The 14,459-nt window shown below is 34.5% G+C and overlaps 3 protein-coding genes and 1 long non-coding RNA gene across 6 annotated transcripts in view; 3 read left to right on the top strand and 1 right to left on the bottom strand.

The window, feature by feature from the left end:
• LOC104772999 (serine hydroxymethyltransferase 5-like) overlaps nt 1-1,377 on the top strand; it is a 20,685-nt gene extending 19,308 nt beyond the window's left edge. Inside the window, exons 2-5 of the mRNA XM_019242560.1 lie at nt 10-293; nt 546-675; nt 750-962; nt 1,049-1,377. Of these exons, the coding sequence (XP_019098105.1) occupies nt 10-293; nt 546-675; nt 750-962; nt 1,049-1,377 (956 nt within the window). The remainder of the gene's footprint in view (nt 1-9; nt 294-545; nt 676-749; nt 963-1,048) is intronic.
• LOC104772987 (Werner Syndrome-like exonuclease) lies at nt 702-3,979 on the top strand. Its single transcript, XM_010497541.2, has 7 exons — nt 702-962; nt 1,049-1,797; nt 2,101-2,271; nt 2,950-3,080; nt 3,184-3,345; nt 3,465-3,575; nt 3,728-3,979. The coding sequence occupies exons 2-7, from the start codon at nt 1,533-1,535 to the stop codon at nt 3,764-3,766; spliced, it is 879 nt and encodes a 292-aa protein (XP_010495843.1). The 5' UTR covers nt 702-962; nt 1,049-1,532; the 3' UTR covers nt 3,767-3,979.
• A 738-nt stretch (nt 3,980-4,717) lies between these two features.
• Nucleotides 4,718-6,059, bottom strand: LOC104772986 (glycine-rich RNA-binding protein 2, mitochondrial). Of its 2 annotated transcripts, none has more exons than XM_010497540.1 (5): nt 5,951-6,059; nt 5,586-5,710; nt 5,404-5,472; nt 5,181-5,287; nt 4,718-5,096 (listed from the first exon to the last, which is right to left on the bottom strand). In XM_010497540.1, exons 2-5 carry the CDS (start codon nt 5,707-5,709, stop codon nt 4,920-4,922), a joined length of 477 nt encoding a protein of 158 aa, XP_010495842.1. In that variant the 5' UTR covers nt 5,710; nt 5,951-6,059; the 3' UTR covers nt 4,718-4,919.
• A 4,973-nt stretch (nt 6,060-11,032) lies between these two features.
• LOC104772985 lies at nt 11,033-12,775 on the top strand. Of its 2 annotated transcripts, XR_765004.2 has the most exons (5): nt 11,034-11,639; nt 11,729-11,933; nt 12,009-12,070; nt 12,169-12,388; nt 12,465-12,775. It is a non-coding gene; the product is annotated as an uncharacterized LOC104772985 (long non-coding RNA). The 2 variants fall into 2 exon arrangements; XR_765003.2 differs by having other exon boundaries at nt 11,033-11,639; nt 11,729-12,070.
• The last annotated feature ends 1,684 nt before the right edge of the window (nt 12,776-14,459 follow it).

Below are 14,459 nucleotides of genomic sequence, written 5' to 3'. Positions count from 1 at the left end.
TGCCTTCAGGTGGTCATTTGACTCATGGTTACTATACCTCTGGTGGGAAGAACATCTCGGCGACCTCGATCTACTTCGAAAACTTTCCGTACAAGGTTGATTCCACCACTGGTTACATTGATTACGACAAGCTTGAGGAGAAGGCTATGAATTTTAGGCCTAAGTTAATCATCTGTGGAGGTACTTCTTACCCTAGAGAATGGGATTACGCGAGATTCAGGGCTGTCGCGGACGAGGTTGGGGCTTTTTTGCTCTGCGACATGGCTCACAACAGTGCCCTTGTTGCTGCTCAGGTATAAATTAATATACTAGCATAGTGGCCCGACTTAGTATTTATAAACTTTTGATAAAAAACTAAAATATCTTTTAGCATCAAACATCTTTTGCTATAATATAAACATATTAATAACTTGCGCTTATGTTAGATCTGGTTTTGTGTAGCATTTTGATTGAGCTTGTCTCGGAGAACAAATCATATCACATTGTTAAAATCTTTTGATGTCTCTCAAGTGGTGCGGTGTGAACTCTGTTTATTATGTTCACAGGAAGCCACAGACCCGTTTGAGTACTGTGACATAGTGACAACCTCAACTCACAAGAGCTTAAGAGGTCCAAGGGCCGGTATGATCTTCTACAGGAAGGGCCCAAAACCAGCCAAGAAGGGGGAACCCGAGGGTGCTGTTTTNAGGGGCAACCCGAGGGTGCTGTTTTTGACCTTGAGGAAAAAATCAACTTTGCTGTATTCCCAGCGCTTCAAAGTGGTCCTCACAATAACAAGATCGGTGCTCTAGCTGTTGCATTGAAGCAGGCTATGGCTCCTAGCTTCAAGGTTTATGCAAAACAGGTGAAAGCCAATGCTGCATGCCTAGCAAACTACTTGATGGTCAAGGGATACTGTATTTTAACCGGTGGAACTGACAACCACCTCATTCTCTGGGATCTTCGCCCTCTTGGATTAACCGGTCAGTGAGAAAAAAAAAAATCCACCATTTTATTTTTTATATAGCGAACTGTCTCTGATGTTTAGATATGCATCTGCTTCTGCCAGGTGACAAGCTTGAGAAGCTCTGCGATTTGTGCTACATAACATTAAACAGGAATGCAGTATTTGGAGACACTAGTTTTCTTGCTCCCGGAGGTGTAAGAATTGGTACACCCGCGATGACCTCAAGAGGATTGGTGGAGAAAGACTTTGAGAAGATAGGAGAGTTCTTGAGCCGTGCCGTGACACTCACGTTGGAGATCCAGAATCAGTACGGTGAGCTGACGGAAGACTTTAACAAGGGTTTGGTGAACAACAAGGAGATGGATGAGCTAAAGGATGATGTCGAGAAGTTCACATACTCTTTTGGAATGCCTGGATTTGTCATCTCTTAGACGACTAAGTACGATTAGAGATCTCTCTCAGTCTCTCTCTCTGTAATCTTTCTATTTTTATCAATGTGCTTTTTTAGAAGCAAAAAACAATAATAATAAACCACTTATTTTTTATTTTAATTTTTTTTTGTTCATGAAAAAAAATTAAAAAAAAAATGTCAAGGACAAAAAATTGGGACGACGACGACGACGATTTTACAGAGGAGCAGCTTCTGGCTATCGACGCAATCGAAGCTTCCTATAAACTCTCCCACTCTTCTTCTTCTTCTTCTTCTCCGGCCGTAGGGGCTATAACCTCCGGCCATGGGGACGAGGTTCCACATCATCAAATCCCTAATAATAATAAAATCCGCCGCGAATTGCCTCGTTCCATCACTTCTCCTGCAGCTTATAAACGATTTCCCCTCTCTCGTTGCCGAGGTCTTCATCATTCTCTCCCTACAAATCTCTTAACGTCTTTTTTGCTTTGTACATTTCTGGGCTCGCTGCTGATCTCGATCCATTTGTTGTCTCTCACATTTTATCCCAAGTTCTTGTTTTTTTTTTTTTTTTTCAATTGTCACCGTCTTAATGTACAAACCTGTTCGTAGTCGTACCCTAATCTATATAATTAGGATTTATTCCTTAATAACAGTGTTTTTTGTTTGTTATTTGAAGTGAGGATGTTATGTGGCAAAGCAACTTATCCTTTGATTATTTGATGTTTTTTTTTGTTAATTGCAGGTAGGAATTTTCCAGCGATGAGGTTTGGTGGTAGGATTTTGTACAGTAAGACTGCTAGTGAGGTTGATAGGCGAGCAATGCAGCTTCTTAAGGTTCTTGATACCAAGAGGGATGAATCTGGAAAAGCTATTGTTGGCTTAGATATTGAGTGGAGACCTAGTTTTAGAAAAGGTACTTACTTTTTGTTCTTGCTTCTTTTTTTCGATTCTGTGTGTCTGTGTCTGATTCCGTAGAGAAACTACCTCTCTCAGTTGATGTTGTTAGTTCAATCTGTTTGCAGTTTTAATGAGTATGAAATGTGGTGCAATCAGATGCATCTGATGGTGCATTTTAATTATCTCTACGGATGCATATGTTATCTTTTCGTATTTCCTCTTCTTAAATCTCTATGATACGTTCTCTTTTCTTTAGATCAGAAAGAGCTTATGGTTGTTGATCAGAAAGATCAGAAAGAAACTGTAGATGTCTCATTTGTGCAGTTTTGTCTTGTCTCAAATCTGAAATCTGATTGCTGCAAGCTTTTCATTTGCTACATTGTTCTACTACAGCTTTGTAATGATAGTCGTTTGATAATTTCTCGTGATGTTGTAAACTTTTTTATGTTTGGTCCTGCATTAAAGCTAAAACTCCATCTCTATGTGGAGTTTGCTCTTTTTTCGGGTTGTAGGTTTGGAGAGTGTATCCTAACTCAAACCACGCATCATCTTTTGGTAGACAATTCAATAGATTATTGTCCTTTGAAAACTCAACCGCAGATGCTTCAACTCATCTCAATTCAGTGGGACATATTCATGAACTCCTTGATGTTTGCTGATATATGCATTCTTGTGATAAATATGACTTGTTCAGGTGTTCTCCCTGGGAAGGTTGCAACTGTCCAGATATGTGTAGATAAGAATTATTGTGATGTTATGCACATTGTCCATTCCGGTATCCCACAAAGTCTCCAACATCTTATTGAGGATTCAACACTTGTCAAGGTTTGTTAATATTTCTCAAGTGATCAAAGTTCTTGTTGTTAGCCATATATGCTCTATTTTAACATAGTCCTGTATCATATCATATATATATATATATATATAGGTAGGTATTGGAATTGACGGTGACTCTGTGAAGCTTTTCCATGACTATGGAGTGTCCATCAAAGATGTTGAGGATCTTTCAGATTTAGCCAACCGAAAAATTGGTGGAGATTCAAAAAAATGGGGCCTTGCCTCACTAACAGAGACACTTGTCTGTAAAGAGGTATGCGTTTCCACCTCGCTGGGTTGATATCTAAAGCTTGAGTACATTAGTGAGAACTGGACCACCTCTGGGAATCTTGGTTTTATTTCGCTTTAAAAGGTTTCACTGTTACTTTGCAGCTCCTGAAGCCTCACAGAATCAGGCTTGGGAACTGGGAGATTTATCCTCTATCGAAGCAGCAGTTACAATACGCAGCAACAGATGCTTATGCTTCATGGCATCTTTACCAGGTAACATCAAAGAAAAACCATCTTTTCACACTCAACGACCTTGAACCAAAAGTCTCACATTGTTCCAATTGTAATACTCTTACTTGTCAAAAACCCCGAGCTTGTCTTTGGTGAGTAAGAAGCTAATGGAGAGCATTGTTACATCTACTTAGGTTCTAAAGGACCTTCCTGATGCTGTCAATGGCTCATGACGTGAAGGAGGAAGCTCAAAGATTTTCCTATAACTCCAAGAGTGAGCATCAAATGTTATGATACATTTAATCTTGTCCAGTGGATAAAATTCTTGAAGGATTTACAAAAGATTTTTAATTTATGGTTGATATAAGATTCAATAAGTCCTGGTACGATTAATCAGCCAGATACTAATTGTAAGCTCTTCGTAGATTGATGTACCTATTGGTACACTTGTAACGATCCGAAGCCCCAAAATACAGCTTTTGTAATCCCCGAGATGAACAAACCTAACAACCTAAAATTTCTCCAATGAGGTTTAAATACCGGCGAAAAGATTTGATAAAACCCTTGTCAGGCTTTCAATAAACTCTCAAAAACACAAAGCACAAGACCTTGACATATAGATGAGATTCAAACGAACCCTCGGAAGGGAAGAGTAGGATCACAACCAGAAAACGAAATAAGGAAACCAAAAACTAACACTGCAAACACATGAAAGTACCATAAGGTTTTTTTACTTTTGAATGGAGGTGCATGACTATGTTTATCATAACTTTAATCTACGGCCATTGATCATCACTGGTGGAAAAATCAAAGCCAATATAATTTTGTAGCTATACTAAAGAAGATTTCAACTCGTGTCACATATCAGATCCGGTGAGCTATCAACGCTCGTGATAACTAGGGCTGATTCTATGAGTTCTCAGATGTGTCCACAGTTGGCTGCCTAAGCAGCAACTAAGCTATATGACTTGGCTACAAGAGTAGATTCAAAAATAGAAGGGATTGCTTTAAACTGTCTCCTTGATTCATAATTATTACTGAGTAACTCCCAAAAAAGGTTGCTTCTATCTCGGAAGATGCTTAACCTCTGATAAAAATTTTACTTAAACGAGACCTTAGACCCAAATCACATAACAAAAGGTGAAAAATTGGATCAATCAGAGCTACGAACAGGCAATGGTAGGTAGAAGAATCTAAACCTCAAGTGAAAGGCCATATTAAAATGCACCTAATGGGGGCAATAAAATATTCAACCAAAACAGAAAATGAGTTTTTTTTTAGCAAATCCCATTCAGGTTTTATACTAACACAAAGATTCAATTGAAGAAACCAACTAAAACAGAACCATTTTAACTCTTCGTCTTCACAAGCAGCAACTCCTCTGGTTTAGTAACTACCACCATCACCACCTCCTCCATAGCTGCTGCCACCTCCTCCATAGCTTCCGCCACCACCTCCGTAGCTACCACCGCCACCTCCGTAACCACCGCCGCCACCATATGCCCGGGGAGCACTTGGTCTATCGTTAGCAGGGTTCACTCGGATGTTACGACCATTCAGATCCTGAAATTACAAAAACCAATAGAAGTAGCTGTCAGCATTAAAACAGAAACAGTTAACAATAAACCGAGGATTCCAAATACAAACCTTTCCGTCCATCTCAGAAATGGCAGCAGATGCAGCAGTCTCATCACTGAAGTTGACAAATCCAAAACCCCTCGATCTTCCTGTCTCTCTATCTACGATGACTTTAGCTGCAAAAATAGGGAAACAAACAAAAATAGAACACATTTGTTAAATCTCCAGAGCAATCACAAAACTAAAACACAAAGATCAACCACAAAAAGCTAGAGAGAGTAGAATACAATACCATCAACGACTTCACCGAAGTGAGCAAAAGCATCCCTCAAGGATGCGTCATCAGTTCCCCATGACAGACCTGAAGCAATTTTAAAAACTAAGTACAAAACAAAACCAATTCTTGAAACCGACCAAGAACAACTCTCAAATCTCACCGACAAAGAGAGAGAGAGAGAGAGACAAAGATCTTACCTCCGACGAAAAGCTTGGTAGACATCAACCGAAGAGATCCAAGCATAGATGTAACCGGAACATTTCCTCCGCTGGGAGTTATGTTCTGTCTCAATAGACCACCGAGTTTGTTGCAGAAAGACATTCTATAAACACACAAAACACCAGATCAACAAAAACCCTAAACCTTTTGAGACAAAATCATCATCATCATCTAAAGAGAACCAACAGATCTAGAGATTTAATTCACAGGCAAACTGAAACAAACACCTACAAACAAATCTACATACACGAGACTCACTCACACGAACGAATTCTCAGAAGAAAGATTACAGATCAGGAACAGAACAAAGCACAGTAAATCGAAAATGGAGCAGAAAGGGTACCTGGTGAATAAAGTCTTGAAACTAGGGTTTTTGTGTGATCTGAGAAAGAGGCAGAGGAAATGGGAAGAAGAATGAAGCCAAGGAGTAGGGTTTAAGGGGCTATATATACGAAGTTTATTATAAAAAAAAAAAAATATCTCATTTTCTCTTCAGATTTTTCTTCTACTTCCTCGTAATCTGCTGTGTGTAGGTGTATTGTGTTACTATGTACCGATGTAGCAAATGTAAGATACACATACACGTAGCAGAGTCAAGAGTGTGTGTTTAAAAGTCAGTACTGCGTTTTGGGGTGTACAATGGAGTCGGTGTAGGAGATTTATGTTGCGGACTTATCCAATTTTTGGTTTTTCTTTTTTGTTTTTAATCTGATTTTATTGCTAAAAATAAGGACTTTTATATTGGGCTTGGAAACCCGTATGTTAATGGATGATTAACGTTGATGGGCCATGGAAGAGAAGTCATATTTGGCAATATACAATATATGAACCTTTGGCCCGCTAGTTATGTTCGTTAGTATACATACTAATAAAACTATGCACTGTTGACTAAAAAAAGGGGCATTCTCAAAAATGCCCCTTTTTCCATACCCCTTTTTAAAAATACTCCTTCATATTGACCATTTTTAAAACTATCCCTTTTTATATATAAAATGACCAAATTACCCTTTTTTGAGTGAAAGCAAGAATGTACAGTCATCAAAATCAAAAATATTTTCCCGCCAAAAAAATTTTCCGCCAAAATTTTTTTTTCCCGCCAAAATCGAAAAATTTTTCTCGAAAAAATTATTTTTTCCCGCCAAAATCGAAAATTTTTCCCGCCAAAAATATTGAAATTTATACCTTTTAAAAACATTGTAAACACTTTTAAAAAACTTTTTTTTAAAAGTGTTTACAAGGTTTTTAAAAGGTTTTTAAAAAGGACATTGTAAACGCTTTTAAAAACATTGTAAATGCTTTTAAAAAGCTTGTAAATGATTTTAAAAGGTTTTTAAACACCTTGTAAACGCTTTTAAAAACTTTTTAAAAGCATTTACAAGTTGTTTAAAAACCTTTTAAAACCTTTTTAAAAATCTTGTAAAAACTTTTACAAGGTTTTTAAAAACATTGTAAAAGCGTTTACAAGGTGTTTAAAAACCTTTTAAAAATCTTTTTAAAAACCATTTGAAAACCTTTTAAAAACCTTTTAAAAACCTTTTAAAACCTTTTAAAAATCTTGTAAAAGCGTTTACAAGTTGTTTAAAAAACCTTTTAAAACTCTTTAAAAAATCTTGTAAAAGCCTTTACAAGGTGTTTATAAGGCTTTTATAAGGTAGAAACCTTATAAAACCTTTTAAAAACCTTGTAAATTTTTTTTGGCGGGAAAATTTTTTTGTCGAAATTTTTTATCAAAAATTTTTTTGTCAAAAAATTTTTGGCGGGAAAATATGTCGGAAATTTTTTGGCGGGAAAATTTTGTTTTTCTTTTTATTGAATAAAATAATTTTCATCTAAGGGTAAAATGGTCATTAAAAATTAAAAGAGGGCAAAAATAAAAATGGCCAGAATATAGGGTATTTTTGAAAAGAGGTATATCAAAAGGGGCATTTTTAACAAATTCTCATAAAACTACAGCATGCACTAAATTTTAGGGGGATTTCAAAAATACCTCTTTTCCTATGTCACTTTTCAAAAATATTTTTTTATGGTGTCTATTTTCAAAAATACTCTTTTTAATATATAAAATGACAAAATTATAAACCCTAAACTTCAAATACTAAACTGTATCCCTTAAAAACTATACCCTAAATGTAAATTGGGAACCCAAACCTTAAAAAAAAAAAACTAAAAATTAATTTAACATAGTGTAATTATGTAAAAAAGGTAAAAAATAAAAATATTCAAAAAATCGGCATTTTAGAGAAAAGATATGTCAAAAATGACATTTCTAACAAATTCTCTTAATTTAATATATTAGATGTTCACATCAATAATTAAATCTATATACTTATTTAAGCAACCCTTTAAACAAATAATCCTACTCCATGTAAAATATTACACAAAATGCCACTGTATTTTAATACAAAATATAATAACAGAATCTTAATATTAATTTGTTGTAATCTGAAAATAATTGTCCAAAAAAATAGTAATTATTTTTTTATTAGATTACAAGAAATTATTAATAAAATAATTTCGAAATTATTTAATAAAATAACAATAAAATTATTTCGAAATTATGTAATAAAATAATTAAACAGATTCTATTTATTGTTTCAAAAATCTTAGGAAACAATAACAAACTATTTAGAAAATTATAAAACTTAAATTTATTTATAAAACTAAGATTAAATATTTACATATCTAAATCATTTAATAATAACAAATATATATTAAAATTAAGATACAACATTGTTTATATTTTTAAAATATATCTATATACTTATTTAACCTATGTTGTTAAAAATTTAACCAGTTCTGATGTGACATATTACGAAAATGCTAGTACATTTTAATTATACTAAATAAAAGTAGGAGTTATAAGCTTCTAAGGCTGTCCACCTAAGCTTTAAAACAACCAATAGGGATTCAACATGTCACTAATTAACATTTTTAGAAATTTGCAGAATTATATATATTAAGAATTACTTTAAACAACCTATCAGGATTTGACATGTCATTCATTAACATTTTCTAAATTTTCAGAATTTTTTAGAAAAAAGAAAATTTTTAATTTATGGAAATAAAAAAACTATGTACAATATCCCACATTAGCTAGAAAATTTTTGGAAAATGGTTCAAACCAGTATAAATAAGATTAATATGTTTCCAACAACGGATGAGCAGGAAAGCTTGATTTATCAAGCGTCCAAGTTTAAAAGTTTTATTCGGTTTGATCCTGTTTTTTATTTAATCAAACGAAAACTTTAAAAAATTTTTAAAAAATATTATAATATTTATTTTTAATAATATTTTAAATATTATAAATATTGAAAATTTTAAAAGCTCTTAGCTTTTATTTTTTTTAAAAATATTATAATTTTAAAATTTTAATAGTTTAAAATATTGTAAATATTGAAACTTTTTAAAAGGTTTAATATTATATTCGAACCTTTTAAAAGTTTAAAATATTCTAAATATTGAAACTTCTAAAATTTGTAGCTTTAAAAAGGTTTCAAAATATTATAATTTTTAAATTTTAAATTTTTTTAACATTTAAAAGCTTTTTAAAAAATTAAAATTTATAAATTTTAAAAATTTGAAATATTAGAAATATTGAAACTTTTAAAAGGTTCAAATATTAAAATATTTAAACTTTATAGAATGTTTTAAAATAGGAAAATTACCTAGAATATTACATAAAAATATGTTTATTACTAGATTAACACGTTGAGATTTTCGACTTACTCAAATAACACATAAAAGTTTGCAAATTACTTTTATACCTGAGTTGTATGTTTTATTACGTTTTATGCCATTTATAATTACATTTGGTCGAAAAAAAAAAAACTTGTGATCTTAGGCCATCCTTAATGGCATAACTATTGGTGTGTTCTTACCCAAATTTATTAATAAAAAAGAGAATAGTGGGCTAAGATCAAAAATTTTGGTCTTGAGATAGAACTGATCTAAAGCCCAGTTCTCCTTTGTTTCCTGTATTGTGATTGGTCGAGATGTTTTGGAGAGAAAGAAAAATTTTTATTTCTCTCGTTCTGATCAAAATCGTTTCTGGTAACTCATCGTGGTCACCATCTTCTCCGACGAAGGTTTGTATTCCGGCCATTAAAACACATCAATGGCGTCCACTAAACCTCTCTGTTCAATTCCTTACTTGTTCCTCTCTTTCTCTGTCCTCTTCGTCTTCTCGCTTCTCTTCTTCTTCTCCAATTCCTTATGCTCTCTCGCCATTCTCGGTCTCCTTTTTCGCCAACTCAATGTCTCGTAAGTTCTCTCAGACTATATTTATCGATTCTCTCTGTTTACTGTGTTGGATTCTGTTCTTCGGTCTCTGATTTTAGTGATTTGCTGTTTAGTAACTGAGGAATATTATTTGGCTCGTTTGATCTGTGAGAAAGTGTGATTGCTCTTTGCATATGTTTGGTCGAATTAGGGTTTTTGCAATCAGTGATGTTAATTTGATTTTGAAATTGATTTGCTTTGGATTTTCATGTCTTCTCCCTGTGGATTTTGGTTTTGCACACACACAAATTTTGCTAGATTCTCTTTACTTGTTTTTGGGTGAATCAGTGGTGCGTCGACTTTACTTTTTACATATTTCATCATCATATCACTTTTAATAATCTCAGAATTGGCAATGGTTTCATGATCGTCCTCTAGTATATACATAATCGGTTTCAAGACCCTTGCTTTTTCAGCCACATGATTTACAACTCTATAACTCTTCTCCAGGGTACCAGTGGATCCACTAGAGTGGCAAATATCACAGGACACAGCAAGTAACATTGTTGCTCTGACGCTGATGTAGTGTTCGTGCCCTTCTTTGCTACGTTGAGTGTTGAGATGGAGCTTGGATCACGTTTTTGTTCTAACTGGTACTAAAGCTTCTCTCTTTATATCTGTTGACACTGTTGTGGAGCCATACAACGCAACACTCTCTGTGCACCAGCTTGTTGAAAACGCTGATGAGTGTATGGTTCTTGACAATGAAGCCTTGTATGACATTTGCTTCCGTACACTCAAGCTTAGCACTGCAAGTTGTAAGTATCACACGGCCTTCTTAACTTTTATATATTAATCAATATTGTTGATCTGTCTCCGTGGTGCTACTGTGTTTGTTGTTTGATGCATAGTTTTATACATAAGTATGTATGATGTGTAATGCTATATATTGGACTTGTGCCTGCTGTTGTGATACTCAATGTTTCAAATCATATCCTTGTTCAATCGATATCATCACTATTGTTACTCTGTCGTTGTGGTTTTAAGGCTTGTTTTGGATCATGCAAATAAAAGAAATTTATGAAATTTTTATTCTAAGAACACCAAAATTAGTTCCCCCATTTTTTTTACCTATGATCTTAACAACTGATTTTACATTATTTTCACTATATATTTAATCTAAGAACACAACAAAAAGTTGTCCATTAAGGATGCCCTTATGCTCTTGCTCTTCAGATCTTATACTTTTAGATTTAAATTGTGTTTGATTTTTAAGAGAAAGAAACACGAGAAAAAAACATCAGATTGATTCATTCTAATTTGATTCATCTTCTTCAACTAATTTAATTCACTTTCTCTCTCGAGAACAGAGGTAAGTGTTTCCGGCGAAGGAAGTGTCGTTGAACACCATGAATTGACTGACCATTTAGTGGTACTCTCCCGGAGAGATCGTTGAAAGAGAGATATAGCGTTGTTTGACTCGACATGTTTCCGATTCCGGTTGGGATTAAACCGGTTAGTTGATTACCGGAGAGATTAAGTATACCGAGGTTAATCACGTTGTTGATCTCTTTAGGTATCTCTCCGTTGATTCGGTTACGGCTGAGATCTATGGAGATTAAAGTAGTGCAGCGTGAGATTGAACTTGGGATAACGCCGGTGATGTTATTCGCAATCGTGTTGATCTTCGATAGATGCTTCAATTCGAAGATCTCTCATACTGCCGCGGAATCGGTTCCGATCTAAGAACAGAGTCTGTAAATTAGGGAAATGATAGCCGGAGGAATCTCGCCGGTGAACCAGTTGTTAGAGAGGTAAATCTGGTCTGTCTTACCTGACTCCCATTTTTGTGCCATCTTATGTTTAATGTTCCCTTTTGGTTCAAACTCCTCATTGTTTGTAGATTGCTATAGAAAGGGAGAATGTAGTAAAATGATGAAAAGTCAATCATGCCAGCATCTTTTGTCTCGTTCAAAACTCGTTGGGCTGCTGCTGTTTGCGCTCAGACCACACAGACACGAAACCCAACGAAATGGCTAACCGAATGGGCTGCAGAGCCGCGTGATGTATATTGGCCAAACCTCGCCATTCCATATGTTTCTTTGACTGTAAGAAGATTGCTCATGAATGTAGCCTTCTTCTTCCTTACCTTCTTTTTCATCATCCCTATTGCGTTTGTACAGTCTCTTGCTACTGTTGAGGGAATTGAGAAAGTTGCACCGTTCTTGAAAGTCATTATTGAACAGTGAGTTCTCCTTCTTCTCTAGTATTGCATTTGAATAATGCACTGAAACATTTTCAACTAACATTGGACCCGGTTGGTTGTCTTTTTGTATTCACAAGGTTTGCTAGCCGGTATTGCGCTGAAGCTTTTCTTGATCTTTCTGCCATCCATACTGATGACCATGTCCAAGTTTGAAGGCTTTACGTCAATTTCATCCTTGGAAAGACGATCAGCGTCAAGATATTACATTTTTAACTTAGTGAATGTCTTTCTTGCAAATGTTATCGCTGGAGCTGCGTTTGAGCAGCTCAACTCTTTCCTCAATCAATCACCAAATCAGTACGTGACTCCTTCTCTCCCTCTGTTAATCTTTCTTTCTTTTTGCTAAGGACTCTTCTTTTTTCAATGTGAGCAGAATCCCTAAGACAGTTGGCATGGTGATACCGATGAAAGCAACCTTCTTTATAACATATATAATGATTGATGGTTGGGCAGGAGTTGCAGGAGAGATTCTCATGCTTAAACCTCTCATTATATTCCACCTCAAAAACGCATTCTTGGTGAAAACAGAGAAAGACAGAGAGGAAGCAATGGACCCAGGAAGCATCGGTTTGTGTTTTTATTATGTACATAGAGAGAGGTTTGTGTTTTTTTTTTTTTGCTTAGACGTTGTTGTTAATGTGTTTCTTCTATTGTCCAAGTATTCAAGTGTCGGGGTCTTTACTTCAGTATATTTTCAACCATTCGTTTTCTTGTTTATTCAGCAAGATGCCAAGATTGTAAGTGTGTGATGATTCTAATTTCGTATAGCATTACAAAAATAAGAGAACGAGTAAAGTGATTAAAAAGCATATAAACAAAATAATAAAACATCAACTGCAACACTTTTTTTATTCAATAGAGATACATTACAAAACAAGAAATATTCCTTATCTAACAATAGAGGTTACATGATTGACCTAGTCGATATCCTAACATAACAATGTCGTGACTTATAGAAAGCCATATTACAAAATAAGATATTGAATCTTGTTAGGTAATAGTAGAGGTTATATGACTTACCTCGTCGATATCCTAGCCATTAAAAAATCTCAAACTACTGATATTACAAACAGTAAATATATCGACAACATAACAATGTCGTGAAGCTTATACAAAACCATATTAGAAAATAAGATACTTAATATCTTGTTTCGTAATAAAGGTAACATGATGTTACATGGTTGAGATCGTAAGGAAAAAATATGGAAATTTTTTTTTTCACTAAAGAAGCAATTTCAACTCCATAACAAATAACAGCGAGAACTATTTTCCAAGGCATTTATGTGAAATGGAAACTGCGATCAATATATTTCAAGAAAGAAGAGAAAAAATGAAGTATCGAGGCAAATTTGTGGAAGGTGAAGTTGAAGTGTGAATTCAAGTATTGAAACTAATTTATAGAGGATGAACAAATTCAAGTGTGTATAAAGCAATACGTTGGGCTGTTAAAAAGTGCCACTCTTCTCGTAAATCTGTAAATTCATTTAAGACCGTGCGCATGCATGAGTATTAATGGAAGAGAGTCAGTGAATGAATTTATAAATTCGAGCATCGTAACTTGTTAAGTTTGGTGGAATATGGAACGATCTACAAAAGTTAGTGAACTATAAGATGCATGATCAGCTACAATTTACAGAATAATGAACCCAAAAGAGTAAGAAGTTTATCCGCATAACAAGTGTGCAATTAACCTAACGATGAAAAAAGCTAAATGCAGTCATTTACAATAGCCTTTCTTACCTGTCTAGACTATATGTTCAGGAAGAGGGCCTTTCATAGAGCCTCTGACCCATCACCAAACTTGAAAAATCTGGCCACCCACTACCATCATTGTTGAAACCGGGGAAGAACACATCAGCTTCTATAGAAACAACAAAATCAAGGGCATCCCACAGTAACCTATGTGCTTGATTCCTAAGATCCATCGGTGAAGGGCTTGGTTCTGTGTCATTATATGTAAGCAAACCATACCATCCTTCTTTTTCGTGCTGGTAGATAGGTCTGTCTGGAGGAGGAGGTAGCCAAAGACAACAGGATATTAGTAAAAAATTATTTAGTATACACATAATTATACATAGTTGTCCAGTTGTACTTTCATATTCATAGTTGAACTTTTGCATTTTTTCGTTTTTCCAGTTGGACTATAATATAAATTATTAATTAGCAGTTGGCCACAAGATTTATTACTATTAATTAGCATATACAAGGTTTTCATAACACAATGTTCATAAAAACTTGGGTTTCACCTCTTTTGCTTTATTTAAGGTGATCACTTACTAAGTCTTCCTTATACTATAAAGAGTGTTTTATGTGAAAACGATAGTATATATTAGAAAGTGATAAATTCTTGTATTGTTGATTAAACATG

This window comes from Camelina sativa, unplaced genomic scaffold (assembly GCF_000633955.1).
Source record: "Camelina sativa cultivar DH55 unplaced genomic scaffold, Cs unpScaffold00382, whole genome shotgun sequence".
Classification (NCBI taxonomy): domain Eukaryota; kingdom Viridiplantae; phylum Streptophyta; class Magnoliopsida; order Brassicales; family Brassicaceae; genus Camelina; species Camelina sativa.
Note: the sequence above shows the minus strand (reverse complement) of the source record. Positions and strands in the feature narration are given on the sequence as shown.

Excerpts from the sequence above, each read along its gene's own strand:
- LOC104772987 (XM_010497541.2), top strand. The coding sequence starts at position 1,533 with ATGTCAAGGACAAAAAATTGGGACGACGACGACGACGATTTTACAGAG. Across the intron at positions 1,798-2,100 it reads TCCCCTCTCTCGTTGCCGAG|GTAGGAATTTTCCAGCGATG; the intron begins GTCTTCATCATT and ends TGTTAATTGCAG. Across the intron at positions 2,272-2,949 it reads GAGACCTAGTTTTAGAAAAG|GTGTTCTCCCTGGGAAGGTT; the intron begins GTACTTACTTTT and ends TGACTTGTTCAG.
- LOC104772986 (XM_010497540.1), bottom strand. The coding sequence starts at position 5,709 with ATGTCTTTCTGCAACAAACTCGGTGGTCTATTGAGACAGAACATAACT. Across the intron at positions 5,288-5,403 it reads CTTCGGTGAAGTCGTTGATG|CTAAAGTCATCGTAGATAGA; the intron begins GTATTGTATTCT and ends CTATTTTTGCAG. Across the intron at positions 5,097-5,180 it reads TTTCTGAGATGGACGGAAAG|GATCTGAATGGTCGTAACAT; the intron begins GTTTGTATTTGG and ends TTGTAATTTCAG.